Below are 17,412 nucleotides of genomic sequence, written 5' to 3'. Positions count from 1 at the left end.
GTTTTTCATTTGCTTGTAACTTTCAGGAAAAAAAACACTTTTTAAAAATGAAATTTTCTCTCTTTGCTCTGACTAAAGGTTGAATCGTCTGTATTTTAAAATCTATTCTGGAGTACTCATAAGGAAGAAAACTGTTCACTTTTTCCTAATGTGTTCACCAGGTGTTTTTCACATAGATAATTTAAAAATGGCTGTGTTTGGAAAGCTCTATCTTAACCTGGAACAAGGCACCACTGAAGCGTTAGGTCTACTATACAGTTACATGGTTTGAAAATTTTTGCTTTTTTTGTTCATAGATCCTGTCCAGTGAAATCCAGAACATTTCTTGCACTGTTGGGTGCTTACAGGAGAGATTAGTTCCTAAACAATCTTATTGTGGGCCAGTTCCTTTAATCTCTTAAAGTTGTTGATTTGTAAAGTTGTTGTATCAGCCATTACTGTGTTTGGAATGGTCCCTCTGGAAAGACCTCTCTTTTTTCTGCTTTGGGTTTGCCTGAATAGGGCTTGTTTAGAGAGACCTTTGTCCAGGGTTCTTGAAATATGTAGTCAAGGTAATATAGTCAAGGTAAGTCCACCTTCTGATTTGTACTGTTTGCAGTGTTGTGGGTAGTAACGCCAGCTCCAAGATTTCAACATTATTGTCTGTTGATTTTGTTCTAAATATTTGCTTCGGAAATCCACAGTGGAAGCTGTTTTACTTTTGTTTAATGTCCTAGTTGCACTTCAGTGAATTTTATCCATTGTTACTGAATTTAACAATATTGCCAAGTACAAAACTCTAATAAAATGGAAAGAAAAAAAAATCCAGTATGGTGTTCTTGAAAGCATGGGAAATTCTTTTCAGAGTAACTGTACACAATTTCCCTGGGAATCTTAGTTGTTTCTTTTGCTCATTTTCTTTGATGAAGGTTCCTTTCTTCATTCTTCTGACATGCATTCCTTATATTGTAACTGAGTGAGGAATCAGAGCAGAATGCTCAGGTTCTTTTTTGATCCTTGCTTAGAATAAAGCTTCATACGTTTTATTCTGGCCTGCAGCTTTATAGGATTTTTTTGCTTTGAGTTCCAAAAGAATTTTTCCATTTTGTCTGTTTTGTCAAACTAAAATATTTCCAGTGAAAATTCATTTAGCTTATTTTTTCTTTTTTTCTTGAAGTTGGTAAGACTATTTTGCACCTTCCCATTTACATCATCTTTACTGGGTAAAGCTGTGAATCCATCTGTCTTTTTGACTATTGATGATTTGGAGGCATTTCAAGGTTGCTTTGGAGAGTGCCAGAAAGTCTTACGGGTTCCTCTGAAGGTGGTACAAGAAAAGGCATTTTAAGTTTCTGATGTTGTCAGGCAACCTCACATAGCCAGGCCATCTTGCCAATAAGTGAGAGAATCTTGGACACTACTAGTGACTTTTGGACTACTCAGGCTTCTGCTTCATTTACTGTGAAGTGCATGGATTTGTAAAGTTCCATCTAAAGATTTTGAATATTTTTATATTTCTCCTGCATTCTCCTCTTCCTTTATAACTGTAGCTAAGGAAAGAACAAACAAAAATATTTATCTATGGTCTAAGTTGGAAGCAGTGAACATGGGAGTTAGACTGTGAAGTACAGTGGGAAACTGAAGAAATCAAAAAGAAGAAGAAATGAGAATCACCAAGAAAGAATCAGACAAATGTAATTATCAGGAGGTGATTGGTACAAAAGGCTGATGCACCAATGCTTTTTTGAAAGAATCAAAATATTCTTTAAGATAAAACACTGTAGACTCTAATTGTCCATAATACACAAGAAACTTTACTATTTTGTCTCCTTCTGCCTTCTCTCAATTGAACGCATTTTGGAGACATCACAATTCCTTCAGAAGTCAAGAGTCTAGTGCTCCATTCCCTTTTCTTACAGAGGAAAAACAAAACAACCTCAAATGGCAGCCTAGACTAAATACCAGTGTTAAGGGATACTATAAGAGCTGCTGCCTCTGGCAGGCTCCAGGATCCAGGGATCTCTCCATCCCAGGGCTGTGGATGCAGTTGCTGCTTTCACATTCACAGGTTCAACCAGGAGCGAGGCTGAGTGTGTATTCCACCCACACGCACACGCACATGCATATGCATGCAGAAGACACTGACACAGCCAGCTCCACGGACTGCCACATATGAAGTGCTGCCAGAACACTTCCAGCACTCATATAAAACATAAACATAGTCAAATCCCCTTCTTCCTCTCCAGCCCTTCACAACTGAGGTTCGCTAGTGAAAGCACACACTCACTCTCTATATTCATGAGCTCATGCACATTCATGGATCTCTTGAACATCAGTACGGGCCTGCTGCCTGTCTAATATCCCTGCTTGGATTCTGGGCCTCCTGCTTGCCAGCTTGAAGTTTGCTAGCGAATTACACCCTTCCGCACACCAGGTTAGGGCAAAAATATAAATGCTCTGCCCGCCCCTGACCTCCCCAGTAGCTGTCCACCAGGCACATGAGCCCTATGACCCATGGACCAACTCCAGCTGCTGACACTGAGACCCTCACCCCCTCCAGTTGCTGGTATAGGACTCTCACTCGCTACAGTTGCTGGCACCACAGACACAAGGGCCTTTTCACCTGAGATCTGTCTCCAGTTGTTGGACCGAATTCACTCATCCCAGTCCCCCCAGTTGCTGGCCCTCCTGATGTGCTCCTTGATCCATGGCCCCTCTAATTACTGATGCTAGACCCTCACTCACCTCAGTCGCTGGCATCACAGGCACAAGGGCCACTACACCTAAGGTCTGACTCCAGGTTCTGACCTGAATTCACTCATTCTGGTCTCTCCAATTGCTGGCACCTAGTCCTCACAGCATTTAAATACAGGGTGGAGAGTGAGATTACATGGAAAGATAGTTAAGAAAGAATTTAATAAGAAGGTAGGATAAACTGTGCTGATCAGGCACAGGGCTTAGTCAGACAAGCATACTGATCAGCCACTGCTTGCATGTGACTGGACCCCTCTTCTTTATTCCCCTCTTTATTCTTCCCCAATCCCCTTACCCCAAAACATTCCTTAGTAAGTTTTGCATAGTCCCACAGGCACCCCTTGAATATCCAAAATCCTTAAGTTCATCTTGTTTCCCTCTTATCAATTGCAAAGTCCAGGTTGACCCTCTCCAAAACTACGCCTTAGTTTCCTAATGACCCATAACTTAGTGACTGGAGACTGGTCTGTGTCCTTGTCTCTGTTATCCCTTGTCTGTCAGGTTTGTGTCTCTGTGTGGTTTGTCTATTTCTTTCCCTGTTACTTATGATTCCCCTTGAACTGAAAAGGTACTCAATCTGATACCTTAAATGAAGCAGATGCTTTCATATTCCACATACTCTTACAACTAGGTGCTTCAATATGTTCTTATTTCATGTTAAATTTCACATGGCAGTCTTTCTTTACTTTCGTTTTACTAGTCTGGATCCCTTCAATTGCTTCATTCCTCCTGTTTGCAGGTTAGATAATTCCATGTGTTATAACATCCAGAACATAGGAAATTTCTTCCATTCATGATTTTAGGAAGCAACTATCAATTCGAAATGTTGCACTCTGCACTTTGTCAAATAGAGTTAGAATACTGATCAGGCACTTTTAGTTGTAGAATCACCTCACATTCACTATCAAAGTTACACGAATATCCTCATTTTCATGATTGGCTGATATTGAGAAAAATCGGTTGTCCAGATTTCTGCAGCAGTTTACCATTTTCCTTGCATGTTTTATTCCAAGGGTCACATTCACAGGAGATGTTCTAGAATATGAAGTAATGAAGGCCTTTCTTCTCCAAGATACATTGCAGCCTTTCTGCCATTTGGTGTCACTGCAGTGGACCTTTCCCTGCTCATCAGTAAAATGTGGCTAAAGTCATAGTGTCATTTGGCTTCATCCTTCTTTATGACACTAATTGCATGGCCTGGCTTTGCCTCAGATTTTCAGATGTAGCTTAAGTCAATCTCCATACTGCACTGTCAGGACCCTGAGTACACCATTAGGCCATAATTGCCCTGACAATTGCACAGAAACCTAGAGATGATGATATTGTTGGGACAATTGCTGCTATGTGGAAGGAAAGAGCAGGATGGAACAGGACGGCTGAAATTGGAAATTGTTTTGGGAGGAAGGAATGGGACAGTTGTGCTGTGCTGTCAGATGTGCTCGTTATCTCCCCAGAGGTGGGACAAACAGGGAAAAGCCCAATTTAGTGAGCCACTACTATGATTAGGGTGAGAAGGCATATGTGACAGCTGTGGATTATTGTTGCAGCTGTTGAGAGTGGCAGGGGCAAGATTTTGGGAGGAGCTCTCAGCCACCACACCTAACACCTTTGGTGGCAGAGGCAGCCTGTCCCTGACTCATACTCTGAATGTTGAGGAGTAGTTCAGCTGCTCTGAGTGCTTGCTGCTAAAACAGCCATTCTTCATCTCTTTTTGGCAAAAGGCAGTGGGTGCTTGTTGGACCTCAGTGAAGATATTGAAGAATATTGTTATACTACTTGGACCTACTGAATTTCTTCTGCAGATCACTCTGATTTGTGGTAATGCTTTAATGGAAGATCCTAGGTAAAATCAGTTTCGGCCTCTTTCACATGCTGAAAAGATTTGCCAATTGTATAAAGACAGCTTTTGACTTTAGGATAATATTTCCAACTAGTATTATGATCCTGTGCAACTAGATCATCAGCTCCCTTGGCAACATGTTTTTGTAGAATTCCTGCAGCCACATGGAACTCATCTGATACATTTTCTAACCATTACACTTCAGTGAGATCCTTAGGGTCAGACATGCAGTTTAAATGAGTGGCCCTTCAATTTTCAGATATTTTTCAGTTTCCAGCTCCACTGTGAACAGACTGCTTGACATCATCCTGAGCAAGGTACACATATACACATGCTCAGAGTTTGATTACTTCTCAGTCTGTTCTGAATGAGAGGATCCCGTGACTTGCCATCTTTTTTCCCAGAGCTTTGATTCTTGTTATCTGGATCCTGAGGGAGAAAGAGAGAAGCAGTGATTGGAGTTCCTCCAACTTTGAGACTAGGGATACATGGAAGCATACAGGATGGGGAACCTGTGGTCGCTGCTGGATGCTGCTGGTGAAAACATGCTGAGCTCCCTGAAGGGTGCAGTGTGTGTTTTAAATGAAATCCACACATACAGAACATCTGAGGTAGCTACTGCTACTGTCAGGTTATACTCAGATTTTCATAGAGCCTCAGTGAACCTGCTGGTACTGAAGGGTCTCTAACTAATACTACTGCACTGGGACAAGGCAATAGAATAAAAGGCAAAATGGTTAAAAAAAGAAATTTCTGCCTTGCAGCAAAGTTAATTCTTAATGCAGCAAATAGAATGAAATAAACTTGTTAGAATATTCCCTGATTTATGCAGATATGCACCATTTTGATATCTTTCTCTTACAAAGATAGAATATTAGAAAAAATGTAACATGGATTCTACAAGTTGTTTGTGACATAAAAAGATGCATGTTTTGGAATGTACACTGAAAGCTGTACAATGGAGAACATAGGGAAAATTTGGCTGTTTGCTCTCCTATACAATTACCATATGTTTGTCATGGTAACCCCTGAAAAGTTCTGACCAGAGAAGCATTCTTAGGAGGCTGAACAGCATGCCAGCTGGCCAAGCAAAGCTTGCAATATCCAAAATAAGTTTGATCACCACCTGTTGTTACTTAAAAAGCCACGGGAAAAGAAAAGAAACCTTTCAATAATGACTGAAGTAAGAGAACTCCTAGAATAAGCTAAGATTATACACATAGTATGTATCTGTTTATTGTAAGTTTTTTTCACTTCGTTCCATCACTGTAGTACCTGAAGATATCTGGAGTTAATAGATCGCATAAAAAAGTTTCTACTAGATCCTATGGAAAGTTAATTTGGACTCAATGTTTTGAAAAGTCTTCTTAGGGCAGGGTTTTTTATGGTGGGGGTAATTATATTTGTTCCAGAATGTACACTCTGATTATGGTGGAAAAGTTGAATAGGAAAACAACTAAGGAAATAGAATCCAGCATGTTAGTTATTACTGTGAACACACTAGCACAGGGGAAAATGGCATGTCTGATGACTCAGACTTTGCTTTACATGGCTGTGGTGTAGCAGAGAAAAGACCAATGGAAGTCTGGGAGTTCTGTTAGCTCTTACGCATCCACCTGGAAATAGGTGGGGTAGTTGATTTATCAGGCATAGCTGCAGAGGAGTTAAATTCTCTTGAAAAGAAGTTGTTGGCGGTGGTCTATCAGGAGTCTCCTCTGTGGAGAAGAAACCTCATTGGGGAAGTTAGCTTTTATAGGGCCTGAGAAGAGGGCTTAAGCACCAGGAACTAGTCCTGATGGTCAGTGGTCTACCTGAAGAAGAAGGATGATTCCAAAAGCATATTCAGGAGGGACAAAGGATATGTGAATTTTGTTTGTTTTTCTCATGAAGAAATTTCTTTCTTTGCATGCCATTGTGTTTTGTGATGATAAGAAAAAGGAACTGAAGGGGTATCCATATGCGACAATGAGAAAGGGCACTGAGGAGGGCTGTATTGTTTTGGGGGGACTCTGAAATTCCCAAATGCAGCTGGGACTCTGGAAGGGACAAGAACAGATGTGACTGGGGGCTGAGTTTTGGGAGAGACCTGTTACTACACAGCAATGAATAACACTTGGAAGGAGATACCACCTGAGTGCAAAATCAATTGGCAGATGAAGGCAAGGCCATACCTAGCCGTGAAGGGGACTACCAGACAGATGACACTTACACATCTGCACTTCGTTTTTATTTCTCTTTGTTTGGCTGGCTAAGCTATTTGTGGGAAAGACTTGCCCAAAGTCACAAGAATGCCTTTGCTGCTTAAATGAGTAGTAAAGCCTCTAATAAGGCTCTAATTCACTTACCCCAACCATCCCCTTCCAAGGAAGAGTGTATTGTATCTGTATATGTCTTCTGAATGCTGTAAGACATCAATGAGAAAATGTCCAAAAGACATATAAAATTCTCATGGAAAGGGTTTCTCCTTTTGTTGAAAAGCCAGTGGGAGTTTGAAGATCACATATGCCTTTGCTTTCAGGAAGTGACTTGCGTGAAACGTCCACGTGCTGGAACAGTGATTTTAAAATAGTGATCATAAAGGATTCTCATTTTGTCACGTTCAGAGACAGGGCTTCTATCTAGTCAGGTGTAAACGTTAAGAACAATGTATATAACGTAAATATATATCAAAAAATGACAGAAATTTTCTTGAATGGGGAAGCCATGAAGCAAAACTAAAGTATGGGAAGCATGTACTACCCTTTATGTTCTCTTTTGAGTCATTTACTTTCTGGTATGTGAAGTACTTTGAAAGTGCCATATATGGTGGAATGCTGCATTTGAGAGGAAACTGAGGTAGTTACTATTCTCTTTTTGAGATAGTATGAAGTTCTAATAGAGGCAGGTTATTCAATGGACAGAATATAGCTGTTGGTAATTGAAAGTCTTATATCATTATTGCAAGAACTATGTGCAAAGTGGAAGAATGTTTTTACATCTTCAAGCCTGTCAATTACTGTGATTGTAAGTTACTTCTCTTGATGAATCACAGTATTCTCTTCAATTGTATTATTTACAACAGTTCTAGGGTAGAACTACCCTGAGATGAAGGGTCTGATCTTATATTGCTGTATACTCAAAATGTCCATTGAAATCAGTAGTTTTGATATGCAAAGTTTTAGCCGAATATATACTCTCTGTGGAAGTTCAAAGCTGAGCTCTGTAAAATGATGTATTTTCATGCATTCACAAGTTTCTTGTTGATACTTTACTAAATGATAGCCATTGGATCTGTTCCATCAGAAAGTATGTCTCTTTTACCTGGTTGAATGATATCAACTTGACATTCTTATGAGGCTCTAAAAAGGAACACCATGGTATAACAATTTAGGGATTTCTGCAAGTAGATTCAATTGATCAAATTAATACAGTATCTGTGATTTCACTGGCCAGGAGAAAGAGTGCAGCGCAGGTGCTGGCCAGAGATGTCACACTTTCAAATTTGTCCCAGGACCTAGCATGTGTAATAATAATAATGATAATAATAATAATAATAATAATAATAATAATAATAATAATGTGCCGGGGGCTCGTGTGAGAGATGTCATGCAAAGACTGCCTAGGCTCGTCCATTCTTCGGACTATTACCCACTGCTGCTCTTCCATGTGGGTGCCAATGACACCAAGGGCAAACTGGAGACCATCAAGCAGGATTTCAGAGCTCTGGGGACGGTGGTCAAGGGTCTGGGAGCCCAGGTCATCTTCTCCTCAATCCTGCCAGTGAGGCGGATGGATGAGAGGAGGAGGAGACGGACTTTCCAGGTTAACGACTGGCTGCGCCGCTGGTGTTGGCAACAGGGTTTTGGTTTCTACGACCATGGGACCCTGTTTGAAGATCGACAACTGCTGGGGAGAGATGGGATCCACCTCACGAGGCGGGGCACGCGGGTCTTTGCCAACAGGTTGACCAACCTGGTAAGGAGGGCTTTAAACTAGGAAAGATGGGGGAAGGGGAGAGTTATAGTGCCAGGGTAGTTGGCAAAAGACAGCTCAAGTCGGGATGCCTCCAGCAGGTGAATGCAGCCAGGGAAGTGCGCATGGGATGTGGCTATGGAGGACCCTCTTGTATCCCTCCTGGGAAACCTGCATGCTTGATCACCTCCCTGAAATGCCTCTACACCAATGCACGCAGCATGGGGAACAAACAGGAAGAACTAGAGATATGTGTGCGGTCGCAGGGCCATGATCTCATTGCCATTACAGAGACATGGTGGGATAGCTCGCATGACTGGAGTGCTGTCAGGGATGGCTACGTGCTTTTTAGGAAAGACAGGCCAGGAAAGCGAGGTGGTGGAGTTGCTCTTTATGTGAGAGAGCAACTGGAATGTATTGAGCTGTGCCTAGGGGTGGATGAAGAGCGAGTCGAGAGCTTATGGGTAAGGATTAAAGGGCAGGCTAGCATGGGTGACACTGTTGTGGGTGTTTACTACAGGCCACCTGATCAGGATGAGGAAGTCGATGAGGCCTTCTACAGACAGCTGGAAGTGGCCTCACGATCCCAGGCCCTGGTTCTCATGGGGGACTTCAACCACCCCGATATCTGCTGGAAAGACAACACAGCTAGGCACAAACAGTCCTGGAGGTTCCTGCAGAGCATTGGTGACAACTTCTTGACACAGGTGGTGGAGGAGCCAAGGAGGAGAGGTGTGCTGCTGGACCTCGTACTAACAAACAAAGAAGGACTGGTGGAAGATGTGAAGGTCGGGGGCAGCCTTGGCTGCAGTGACCATGAGATCGTGGAGTTCAGTATCCTGCGAGGAGGCAGCAGGGCACTAAGTAGGATTGCAACCCTGGAGTTTAGGAGAGCAAACTTTGGCCTCTTCAGGGACCTACTTGGAGGAATCCCATGGGTTAGGGCCCTAGAAGGAAGGGGCGTTCAAGAGAGCTGGTTAATATTCAAACATCACTTCCTCCAGGCTCAAGAGCGGTGCATCCCTATGAGTAGGAAGTCAAGCAAAGGAGACAGGAGACCTGCATGGATGAGCAAGGAGCTCCTGGCAAAACTCAACCAGAAGAAGGAAGTCTACAGAAAGTGGAAAGGGGGACAGGCCACTTGGGAGGAATATAGGAACGTTGTCAGAGTATGCAGGGATGCGACGAGGAAGGCTAAGGCCCGTTTGGAATTAAATCTGGTGAGAGATGTCAAGGACAGCAAGAAGGGCTTCTTCAAATACATCAGTAGCAAGAGGAAGACTAGGGAAAATGTGGGCCCTTTGCTGAATGGGGTGGGTGCCCTGGTGACAAAGGATGCAGAGAAGGCAGAGTTACTGAATGCCTTCTTTGCTTCAGTCTTTACTGCTCAGGCCAGCCCTCAGGAACCCCAGATCCTGGAGGCAAGAGAGAAAGTCTGGAGAAAGGAAGACTTTCCCTTGGTGGAGGAGGAGTGGGTTAGAGATCATTTAAGCAAACCTGACACCCACAAATCCATGGGCCCCGATGGGATGCACCCACGAGTGCTGAGGGAGCTGGCGGATGTTATTGCTAGGCCCCTCTCCATCATCTTTGAAAGGTCATGGAGGACAGGAGAGGTGCCTGAAGACTGGAAGAAAGCCAGTGTCACCCCAGTCTTCAAAAAGGGCAAGAAGGAGGACCCAGGGAACTACAGGCCAGTCAGCCTCACCTCCATGCCTGGAAAGGTGATGGAGCAGCTCATCCTGGAGGCCATCTCCAAGCATGTGGAGGAAAAGAAGGTGATCAGGAGTAGTCAGCATGGCTTCACCAAGGGGAAATCATGCCTAACCAATCTGATAGCCTTCTATGATGGAATGACTGGCTGGGTAGATGAGGGGAGAGCAGTGGATGTTGTCTACCCTGACTTCAGCAAGGCTTTCGACACTGTCTCCCATAACATCCTCATAGACAAGCTCAGGAAGTGTGGGTTAGATGAGTGGACAGTGAGGTGGATTGAGAAGTGGCTGAATGGCAGAGCTCAGAGGGTTGTGATCAGCGGCGCAGAGTCTAGTTGGAGGCCTGTAGCTAGTGGTGTCCCCCAGGGGTCAGTACTGGGTCCAGTCTTGTTCAGCTTATTCATCAATGACCTGGATGAAGGGACAGAGTGCACCCTCAGCAAGTTTGCCGACGATACAAAACTGGGAGGAGTGGCTGATACGCCAGAGGGCTGTGCTGCCATTCAGAGAGACCTGGACAGGCTGGAGAGGTGGGCAGAGAGGAACCTCATGAAGTTCAACAAAGACAAGTGCAGGGTCCTGCACCTGGGGAGGAATAACCCCATGCACCAGTACAGGTTGGGGGTTGACCTGCTGGAAAGCAGCTCTGCAGAGAAGGACCTGGGAGTGCTGGTGGACACCAGGTTAAGCATGAGGCAGCAATGTGCCCTTGTGGCCAAGAAGGCCAATGGTATCCTGGGCTGCATCAGGAAGAGTGTTGCCAGCAGGTCAAGGGAGGTGATTCTCCCCCTCTCCTCAGCCCTGGTGAGGCCACATCTGGAGTACTGTGTCCAGTTTTGGGCTTCCCGGACAAGAGTCCTCTCTTGTACTGACAAGAGAGACATGGCACAACTGGAAAGAGTCCAGCGGAGGGCTATGAAGATGATGAAAGGACTGGAGCAACTCTCTTATGAGGAAAGGCTGAGCGAGCTGGGCCTGTTTAGCCTGGAGGAGAGAAGACTGAGAGGGGATTTTATCAGTGTATACAAATATCTACAGGGAGGGTGTCAAGAGGATGGGGCCAGACTCTTTTCAGTGGTGCCCAGTGACAGGATGTGAGGCAACGGGCACAAACTGAAACACAGGAAGTTCCATCTGAACATGAGGAAAAACTTTTTCACTGTGAAGGTGACAGAGCACTGGAACAGGTTGCCCAGAGAGGTGCTGGAGTCTACGTGCTTGGAGATATTCAAAACCCGCCTGGACACAATCCTGTACATGCTCTAGGTGACCCTGCTTGAGCAGGGGGGTTGGACTAGATGATCTCCAGAGGTCCTTCCAACCTCAGCGATTCTGTGATTCTGTGATAATAAGAATGTGTGCTAGCTGTATAATGGTGAAGCATATGTATTTGTTTTGTACGGAGAAAGGCAGTGTGATAGCATCCATGAAAAAGACAAAAGAAGTTTATTGTAAGACTGTAGTGAAATAACACCTTGTCATGGATATAAAAATAAAGCTCTGAAATGAAGCACACATTTATAAATAATCATGTGGTGGAAACTGTTTGAGCTTTACACGTATAAGAATGGCTTTTAAAATGGAAACAGAATTCTAAATACATTTTTTTTGCTTTGTGTAACAACTACTAAGCTATCACAATTCATTACAGCCGTAGCATTGTTTGTTAGATGGATGTTAATCTTCAGCTCATTAAAAAACTCTTAATTTTTTTAATGTGCCAAATGTGCTCAGCTATCAAAAATTCTTCCACAATGCTAATAAAACTACCTTGCAATATTAACTTTAAAAGTAGATAATCAGTTACTTGTGTTAAATTTAAATGAATTCCTTTCTTTAGACTGTATTAACACAGATAACTAACAAGTTATCCGCAATTATTTTGTAGGTGGTTAGATTTATTGGTGTGGAACCTCACTGATATATTGCCTTTCTTGAATTTAGAAGATCCAGTAAATTAGTGCATGGTGTAGGAATGTAAATAGAGCAGCAGAGATTAAATATCCAGATTTGGGAATAAGAAAAGCAAGCAATAATTATTTATATTTGGACTCCACGTCATGGATCTTGATTGGATGGGAATTGCTTGAGGGAGATTTCTAAGCTTCACAGAGCAGGCTGGCTTTCACAACACCCTCCTCCGAACTGAGGGGGGTTTTGGCTTTCCCTGCTGAAATGGCTAACTAGGAGTAGCTTAATGGTAGGCATTGCAGCCCCTCATTTCTAAATACTAATACTCTGTCTGTCTTTGTAAACTAAACAAGACCAAAGCATAGGCTTGGGCACTGTCCTGCAGTAGTTTTGTGTGTTCATTTTATTTTTAGTGGGTGGTATTCTGTAATGCCTTTTGAGTTTTGTCAAAATCTTCCTGCAGAGATATTTAAAACTTAATTTGTGGATTTGACGTAGTATATCCATAGACTAAGAAAAATGAATGAGAATTCGAAAAGATTGTGTGAAAATGGTAGTATAAGAGCTAGTTTTTATTTGGTATTAATAAGATGTCCTGAAATTTCTCTGAAGGTGTGAACGTCGTTTTGAAGGGCACATTAGCCGCTGCCATCCATGTGGAATTGCAGTATCTCCTTGTGGGCGGTTTATAGCCAGTGGATCAGATGACAAATCGGTAAGTAATGTTTTTGCTTATTTTCCCTCCAGAGCTACAGTAGCTACTTGTACACTGTGCACCATTAGTCCTTTCATGCATTTTTCTAGGATTCTGCTTTACAGGCAAAACTGAGGTGTAGTATACTTTCATAAACTTTATTAATATGTAACTGTTACATCCTATTCTTGATCTATGTATCCTTTATTTTACCTGAAAATTTGTAAACTACCAAATCTTGCAGTCAAAGTTATTCTTAAAAGCTTATTTCTTAAAATTTTTATGGTACCTGATTCTGAAATGTCATGTGCCATCAGAGATGACGAGAATAGTATCTGTCCTGTAGCACAGCTTTATGTAGTGTACATATCTGACCACTAGGAACTCTGTGGCAACTACTCATTGATTTGCTTAAGTTGCCATAGACAGGGAGATGAAGCTTTCATTACTTGATTTTATATGAAGTAGGCAGCTGAATACAAAATGAAAAGGCATTCAACTATAATTAGAACTTTTAAGAATTTATGATGTAACTTTCATTGTGTGTGTTCCTTCCCTGGACAGGTTCACTTCTTGTTCACCATCAACTCTGTTTAAATTAGTTAGACTTAGCAAAGAGTCCTGAGTAAAAGTGTATCATTACCTTTTTGAGTATGCACCTAACTTTAATTAGGTGAGTCCTGCATGACTATTGTCATGCCATGTTGGCACAATAGAGATAGATGAGAAATAGATGTTTGTTAGCTTGTTGTACTGTAGGACTTTGTGACTAGGCTTCTTCTACTATATGGGGTTGAGTTCCTTGTAAACAAATCTTTTTACAACAGTTGGGTAGGAAATCTGTTTAACTTTCTTCTAGGTCTTTCTAGGTGACTCATGAGGACTATGACACAAGGCTTCTGGTTAGCTTCAAATTCAGAACAAGAGGAATTTGCTGTTGTGGCTAGTTTTGAAACACTGGCTTCAATTCTGTGTGAAGCTTAGAGGTTTTATTGGCATTCATGCCTGGAAGTGTGGCAATAGCTAATGTATTCCTTTCATTTCCATTATAAAATGTTTTTTTAAAGTTTCTGGTAATTTTCTTTTCAAAATGTATTTTTCAGTACAGAAGAGAGGCATTTTGCTTGGTCTTTGAAACAAGATGCATCTAACATTTTCTCAGCTCATGAAATATATGATATGAAATTAGCTAAGATTACTTATTAAAGTTGCTGATGAATAGTATAAAAAGAGGTGCTATTATAAGACCTCTTTGCTTTTGCATTAAGGCTTTTGTTTGGAATCACTGCTGATAAAAGAAAGGAACAGAACATGATTTTGCTCTCACTCTGAATTCTTGGCATATGCATGCGCGTCGTAGGAAGCTGAATAGCTGGACTACATCCTACTCCAGTTGACATATGGTCACTGGTGGGCACAGTGCCAGCCAGCACTTTTTAGTGTGTCTCCTGGGCTGGGACTTTGCATAATTTGCACTGTGTGTCTGTAGAGGTCTTTCATTGTCCTTGTTGCTGCCCCCTCAGGAAATGTGAGTCAGTTTCAGACTCTGAGAAACTTAGGAAAAGCTTGCTACAATGCTACTGTTAGGACACAATAAAGTTTGGGTGCATTTTTAGGAGACCTCTCTTTGAAATGTTGAGATTGGATATACTTTTGTGTTTTCTTTTGAAAAAGAAAATTGAACATGGCACTGGATAGTGCGTTCATATTGTTAAACTAACAACATCCTGACGGACTGATGTGAAACTGGACCAGTGTTAAGAATATCAAGAAGGCAGATATTCTTGCAAATCATATTCTATGAGTGAATGTCCATGGGAATTGATGAAAGCTGCATAAAAATGCAGCAATGTGGATAAAAGGTGTTATCTTCAAATAACGAATTCTGGAAATCAGTTATGTAACTTTCCACTGACCAACAACTGCATCTTCAATCATCTTGCAGTTTAATTTATCAAATGCAATGCTTGCAGCCCATGGTTAACAAATATGATTAATTTTAAAGCCAGAAGAGGCAGAATTGGAATATAATTGAGAGTCATTAATCTTAAACTGCCTGTTATATTTCACAATGTATTAAGTGTTTGACAGAGAGAAATATGCGCTGGCTACATTGATTAATAGCAAAATCAAAACCATATTCCTACAGGGCACAGAATCAGAAAACTGAAATATGTTACTGTAAACAAAGAGTTTCAGATTCAGTCCTCCTTTTACTATACTTGTGAAGCACATGAGACCTATTTTGTATTAGTAGAACAACTCTGTATAGCTTCTGTTTGGTTTAAGTAGCAACTTGTTTTGAACTGCTTTTGTATGTATGTGTGTGTATGTGAGAGAGAGAGAGAGAAAGAGAGAGAGAGAGAATGGAAGTTGTACATAACTGTAAGTCATGGGATGGAGGTGTTCTCCAAACTGGTTACTCCCACTTCTTTGAGAGAACTTTTGTCAAAAACTGCACGGAACCTGACAGTCTGATGAAAGCAGCTACCCACAGTATTCTGGTTTTGAACTGTGATGACCTTTTCCATAATTCGTTGTGATTACAACACTTAGAAGGTTAGCATTTCTGGTATCAGTTCCTACAATCATCTTAAATATTCTAAAGTTACAAGTGATGTAGGTTGACTTTTTTAGATGAATACACATAAGATTTTAATTTCTGACCATTTTACAAGTGGACTGTTGGAGATTTTTGAGTATTAAATAATAGTATTAAGGATGTTGGACAAATACTCTGATTGGATTTAGATTTCCATTTTGCTGGACTCTGTACAAAAATGTTTACCTAAACATTTGCTGAGCAAAGAAGTCTCTATCTAAAAGTACAAAAATATTTGGAGTGTGTGAAAAATTTTATGTTTTAAAATAGAAATATTTAATCTTTCTGTGCTCCATGGAGTTTTAGTTAGCTGTTTTACTTATGTCTAATTAGGTTCTTCATTTTTGTCTTTGAATACCTTGAGGGTCTCTGAATAAAGTCCAAGTTTCCAGAAATAAACTGCAGAATGCAGAAATTAAGTTTGGGGTCTTTAATTGTTTTCAGATTCATTCTTGCTAACTCTTATTGAACTGTAGAGTTTAAGGGGCAAACTTTGGCCCCAGTGTTGAAATGTAATTTGCTAACATAGAACTCTGTGCTGTGTGGAGTCTCAAAGTCTGGATTCACAATTTGCACTGACTGACCCATATTACAAAACCAGAGGTTTTTCAGCATAAAAGTTTGCTACATCAGTAACAAAAATGCACGTTTTGTATGAAGTTGTCTTCCATTTTATTTATGCTCTTTATCACAGTATAGGATTTTGCCTAAAAGAATGTTTTTGAAACACATTCTAAATCCAGGATTAAATTTAGGGCTCCCAACTCTGAAGAAACCAGACTGGAGAAGAAGGAAAAAATTTCTTACTCTCTCTGTAAGTCAACACTGAAAGAAGAAACAGGAGACAGGATAGGGCAATTTGATACTTATACATAACACCAGCAATACTAACTACTTGCAGAATCCCTGCATATGCAAAGTTGTGCAAATTTCCATTGGTCATCTCGTTGTAATCACTGTCCTTCACTCACTGGGTTTATAATTGAAAAGTTACGTAAATCGTGATGAAAATTATGCTGGAAACACACTGGTCTGGGGAAATATCTGAAGGCATTCTGCAAACCTGTGAATGGTGGCTCAATACAAACCTGGATCTGATAGTGCTTGCTGACTCGGAGTTGTTTTCAGATACAAGATCCTGCTTCTGGCATAATACAAACTGTAGAATTTGTTGATAGTTGACACTTTAGTTATTACTGAAATTGACATTCCAAATAGAATTTCAGCCCTACCTAGCAATACATCTTAATAATTTCCTAGCAGATATTCATTCAGTTGTAAAATTCACCTTCTCAAATCGGATAGTATCTTTATGACTTTCCTGTTTGGATTAGATTGATAATATATGATGACAATAAAAAAATAAAAATTTTATATAATATTAATATAGTGATATCAATATATTATATTATATTAACAATATAGTTATATATTATATTATTAATAGTAATATTGATATTATATAACATATAATAGTATATATATAATGACAAGAAAATGCACATTATATAATAGAACTCTTAGTCATATTTTCATTTTTCCTTACGTTAAGATGTGTAGCTTTTAAAATATTATTTCCTATTTTGTCTCATAAAAGCATTAAAAATGCAATGCTTCTGTCTGTTAAACTCATCATCTGCTTTACTCCATCATGTGGTAGATGTATTTTGCCTTTGAGAACCCATAGTGAAAAGAGCTCTGTTATTTGCCAAGTGTATGAACTAGTTTTATCAGACATCTTAAAATATATTGCCATTTTAATAATGGTTTATTCAGTGTAGACAAACAGCTTTTAGCCATAACAATTTTTTAAGTACTGTTCCTTGCTGATCTCTTAAAAATCCTTCATGAGAAGAAGGCTATTTCAGTGCTTGAAGCATCCTGTGTGAGCGTTAGTAAGTCACTTGCATGTGCACAGGTACCTGTGGACTTGATAGATTCCCATGCTGGAAGGGAATTTCCAGCT

General features: G+C 40.8%; 1 protein-coding gene across 1 annotated transcript in view; it reads left to right on the top strand.

Annotated features, from left to right (window-relative positions):
* WDR27 (WD repeat domain 27) overlaps positions 1-17,412 on the top strand; it is a 142,190-nt gene that overhangs the window by 50,772 nt on the left and 74,006 nt on the right. Inside the window, exon 22 of the mRNA XM_067294573.1 lies at positions 12,763-12,865. Within this exon, the coding sequence (XP_067150674.1) occupies positions 12,763-12,865 (103 nt within the window). The remainder of the gene's footprint in view (positions 1-12,762; positions 12,866-17,412) is intronic.

The sequence above is a fragment of the Apteryx mantelli genome, chromosome 3, assembly GCF_036417845.1.
Source record: "Apteryx mantelli isolate bAptMan1 chromosome 3, bAptMan1.hap1, whole genome shotgun sequence".
In the NCBI taxonomy this organism is placed as follows: Eukaryota; Metazoa; Chordata; class Aves; order Apterygiformes; family Apterygidae; genus Apteryx; species Apteryx mantelli.
Note: the sequence above shows the minus strand (reverse complement) of the source record. Positions and strands in the feature narration are given on the sequence as shown.